The sequence below is a fragment of the Bidens hawaiensis genome, unplaced genomic scaffold (genome assembly GCF_021521415.1).
Source record: "Bidens hawaiensis isolate Kalapana, Puna unplaced genomic scaffold, B.hawaiensis_p1.1 tig00040599_1, whole genome shotgun sequence".
Lineage (NCBI taxonomy): Eukaryota > Viridiplantae > Streptophyta > Magnoliopsida > Asterales > Asteraceae > Bidens > Bidens hawaiensis.
The window spans coordinates 83,357-87,842 of NW_027497165.1; the positions used below are offsets into that span (position 1 = coordinate 83,357).

The 4,486-nt window shown below is 34.1% G+C and overlaps 1 protein-coding gene across 1 annotated transcript; it reads right to left on the reverse strand.

Annotated features, from left to right (window-relative positions):
- Positions 1-218: 218 nt before the first annotated feature.
- On the reverse strand, positions 219-1,267 carry LOC143592198 (protein LURP-one-related 7-like). Its single transcript, XM_077072164.1, has 2 exons — positions 963-1,267; positions 219-415 (listed from the first exon to the last, which is right to left on the reverse strand). The coding sequence occupies exons 1-2, from the start codon at positions 1,176-1,178 to the stop codon at positions 269-271; spliced, it is 363 nt and encodes a 120-aa protein (XP_076928279.1). The 5' UTR covers positions 1,179-1,267; the 3' UTR covers positions 219-268.
- Between the last annotated feature and the right edge of the window lie 3,219 nt (positions 1,268-4,486).

Below are 4,486 nucleotides of genomic sequence, written 5' to 3' on the forward strand. Positions count from 1 at the left end.
TGTACATATTCGCTTTTAATGGTACATCGTACCACATTATATGGTACATCGTACCGGAGCGATCCGAAATGAGCCTACCCCCATCTCGTACCGAATTTTGGCAACCTAGCGAATTGCGATCCCGTACCACGTTCCCGTACCGATGCGCGCGAACTATGTGACTATGCACATGACCAATGGACAAAACAGATTGAAACTGGCCACAATCACAGGTTTACCATGAGGCATAAGCATAAACATAATCATCTATTGCTACAAGAAGCAAGAATTATATCCACAATTTTCGACCATAGAAAAATACGACGGTCAAAGCAACAATGAAAGCATGATCAGCATACCCAGGAAATATGGTTAGTCGAAACCTGTTTCTTGGCACAAGGACGTTCTGGATCCCGAGCTTGTACATAAGACTAGTCTGCATAAGCAAAACAGACCATTTAATTTATCATGCGAAGGAAGGGTACTAGTGTGTGTTTTGATAATTGATAATTTTACGCAATGTTTTAAAAACTGGATTTTTACTCGTACAGGATTGGACAAGAAAATGGTATAACCGGTTGAACCGGGTTATACGGGAGGTTCAACCAGTTGAATAGTTACCTAATAATTTTCTATAAATGCAATTTCAACTTTAAAAATAACGCAAAATTAAATGATTTCATAATAAAAAATAATCCAAAACTTAATCCATATTAAAAAAAAGTAATACAAAAGCACTCAATTTTAAAAATAGTCTTGAAGTTTACACGTTTCAATATTAATTGTTGAATTAAAAGTGATTTTGAAGAAAAACGGGCTGCAAATATCAAAAATTTCTCGGACTTAAACCGGTATTTTAGAAGCCGGTTCAATGTTCTAACAAACCGGCCAAAAATACGGGGTCAAAATACCGGCCTGCTGTGTGAAATCCGATTCAACCGGCCGGTTTGAATCGGTGTTTCAAAAACATTGGTTTAGCGTACCTGTGCTACTATGGAGTCGCCTTTATAAATGGTGCATGATCTAAAGAAGGGAGAACCTCGCATCTTGAAATCAGAGTTTTTATTATTATTATTATCCCCGTTTTTTAGGAAAACTTGAAACTCGACTCTGGTAAGCGTATTCGTTGTTCTCTCCACTCTGAAGATTGGATCATTCACTTCACTGCTAAAACCCTCCGAACTTCCTTTCTGCATCATACAAGTCCTTATATTATTTGGCTTTACTGCAACTAAACAGGTTGTGAATTCTATAACCAAAAATGTCACTCATTGCTTATTTCGAAATACAGTGAACTGATTTTGATCCCTTAATAAACACCGTCATCTGTCATTTGTCATTTAATATCTTTCTCCCAATTTTAAATAGTATCGTAGAACCCGCTAAACGCTAGTCAGGCAGTTGGGTACCAACTAGGGGTATCCACCCGATTAGCCCTACCCGACCCAAACATGAATAAGCTAAGTTAGCCTAACCCGAACCCGAATAAGCTAATTAGGGACAGGTTTAATAGGGTCAAAAAGTATTAATCGGGTTAACCCAAATAGTTATTAGGGTCGGTTTCAGGTTCGATTTAGAAAAAAAAAAAAATCAGGTTTCGGGTTAACCCAAATAACTCGACTACCTGCACTTGTACTAGTTAATTAATGAGGATTTATGCCCAGAGCCCAAGCCAACCTAAAAATTTCCAAATCACAATTGATAGTATTGGAATAGAAGTAAAACAAACACAAAGGGAAGACCTTTCAACGATAGTTTCTACTAGATCTAATTACCTCTCCATCGCAAAACCCAACAAGTCAGCCATCTTCGCAACCGCTGATTTCCTCTTGCAAGGTATCTTTTTTTAATTCAATTTCAGTGTGTTTTTGTCTTTTTCAATTTTTATCCAATTTAGGATTTATTGGTCCAACATTGTTTATATTTCAGTTGTGGGTTTCAATTTAGACAACATTCTTCCAATCGGAATCACTACATTTTCCTCATCAGGTACAGTTTTCTTTTTTTACTGTTTTTTATTGATATTTCTACTACTGTATTTCTACTAATGTGGTTTTTTACGTTTCTAGGGCTACTAATTTGCAATTTGGGATGATATTTCGCGGCAAGGAAGCTGCCGCCGCCACTGTTATTGTAAGTTTTTTCTGATTTTGTTTAGGTTTTCTTTATTTGATTGTCGACAAGTTTGTTTGCACATGTGTTGATGGATGTGAAGTAAATTTGGGCTCAGTTTTGGTATTTTGATTATTATCAGTTTTTACTGATTTTCACATGTGTTGATGGATATGAAATAAACTAGGGCTCGATTATGGACTGATTTTAGTTATTGTGAGTTTTTGTTGATTTTGTTGAAGGCTTTTTAATTCGATTGTTGATAAGTTTGTTTATACGTATTTATTGATGTGAAGTAAGTTAGTGCTCAGTTATGGATACTGATCATAGGAAATTCAATATCTTCACATGATAGGAAATGCAATTTCTTTAGTGATGTTTTCTGATTCAAGTAATGATAAGCTTTTAAAAAGTCTATTTTTTGTTGTGATGTGTGTTTCTGTGATGCTATAATGGAAGAAAAGCATTGTGGATTAATATTAGTATTTCTTCTTGCAAAAATCTTGGATTGTTATGATGAATAGGAAATATCACGCAACACAGCGGTTGAAAGTGACGGCTGCTATAGAGTATATGTGACATAACTGCAAGGTATTTTTACAAAAAGTTGTAATATGGAATTGATATATGCTAGAAATATGGGTGGTCTGATGGTTTGTATTTGTTTGCAGGTAGAAGTTTTCAGTTCATCAAGGAAAGTTTGTTATGATGAATAACTTTTTGTTTGATTATTTCTTCACCATGTTATTTTTCTGTTACTGTCACTATTCTTCGTTTTGATTATTTCTTCCATTTCAGGTTCCAATTCAAACATTATGTTACTTCATGACAGATCTAAATCATTCTCATATCCATGAATCAGGTGAACTCACTTTCTTTTTTATTAGATTTTGGCTTTGCATTTTTATTTTTGTTAATTTCTTAAATTGATATGAATGTAATTCATGATTTTTTATGTGTAGTTGTTTACTATTCATGTCGTTTTATTTGTTTTGCACTATTTGGCTTATTATTGTTCATGATTCTTTGTTGGTTTTCATAATCCTGACACTCATCCGGCGTCATTGGGTTACTTTTACTTTTAAACGGTTGGTTATGGGTTACTTTTACTTTTAAACGGTGTCATTGGGTTATTTTTATTTTATTTATTTTTAATTTCAGTTTCTAAATTCATTAATCAATGTTTTTTATTTATGTTTTCCATTTCACTTTGCATCATAATCCATCAACCCATTATCTTTTCACTCCTTTGCATACTTATGCTACACAGGGTTGAACCATATCACCTATGGGTACAAAATTCAGTTATAATTTTTTGTTTCATATAAATATATGTATGCATCTATATATACAATTGTTTATTGAGTACTAATTTTTCAAAGTTACCCAAACTTGAAGTGTGAAAGAGTTAATTTACAAGAGAGGATATGAAAAGGTCAACAAACAAAGAAGTCCACTAACTGATACTTCCATCCTTGAACAAGTAATCTTTTCTTTATCTTGTCTTTTATTATACTAAGTACTAAATTGACAACTTACATTTTGGCTGCTAAAATCAAGTAATATGTGAAATTGAACATTGTACTGATAATATTAACATATTTTTTTGACAACTGGCTTTAGGTAAATTTGGGTTACTCTATGTTGAAGAATATGAAAATCTAATTAACGTCATCTTGAACGCGGACTGCATTTAAGGAAGTGAACAGTTTTTTGTGTTCGTTTAAGTTGAAAGCCCCCTTTGGATATAAGGGCAATGTGCACTAGCCAACATACCTGGTGAGTAAACCTTTTCATTTTGTTTCCCCTGTTTTTGCAATTATGTTTTCTGATCACTTGATAATATTCTATAAATTTTCCTTTTTCTGTATCGGTATTGTTGAAATTAGTAGACTTGCAAATTCAAGAAAATTGGTAGTTTTTTATTATCATTTTAACAAACTTTAGTTTTTATACTCATTATTTAGTTTTGAATGTGGAGGTTCCTGGACGGATCGTACACGGGATGTCTCTAACAACGCAGGTGCGGAATCCCTTCGTAGGTAGATACGAGTGTAGAGTATGTAGAGATCGAACACACAAGCAATAAACCAACCACGTTATATTGATAACAAACACGTGACCCGAGGTCACCGTTACAGACTATGACACGTAACTCGGTTACTGAAAACTGAAACGAAAACCCTAAACGAGCAACCTCAAACTGTTTCGTCTGAAACAGTATATAAACACGACAACTTCGCCACAGGCGAAGTTGTCCATAACTTCGCTGATTCAACAAGTTCGCCATAGCGAACTTGTTGACAACTTCGCGCATTACAAAACAAACATAAACAAAACATAATTACATTACAGACTCGATTACAAATGCTAGACTATGAACTACTGACATACA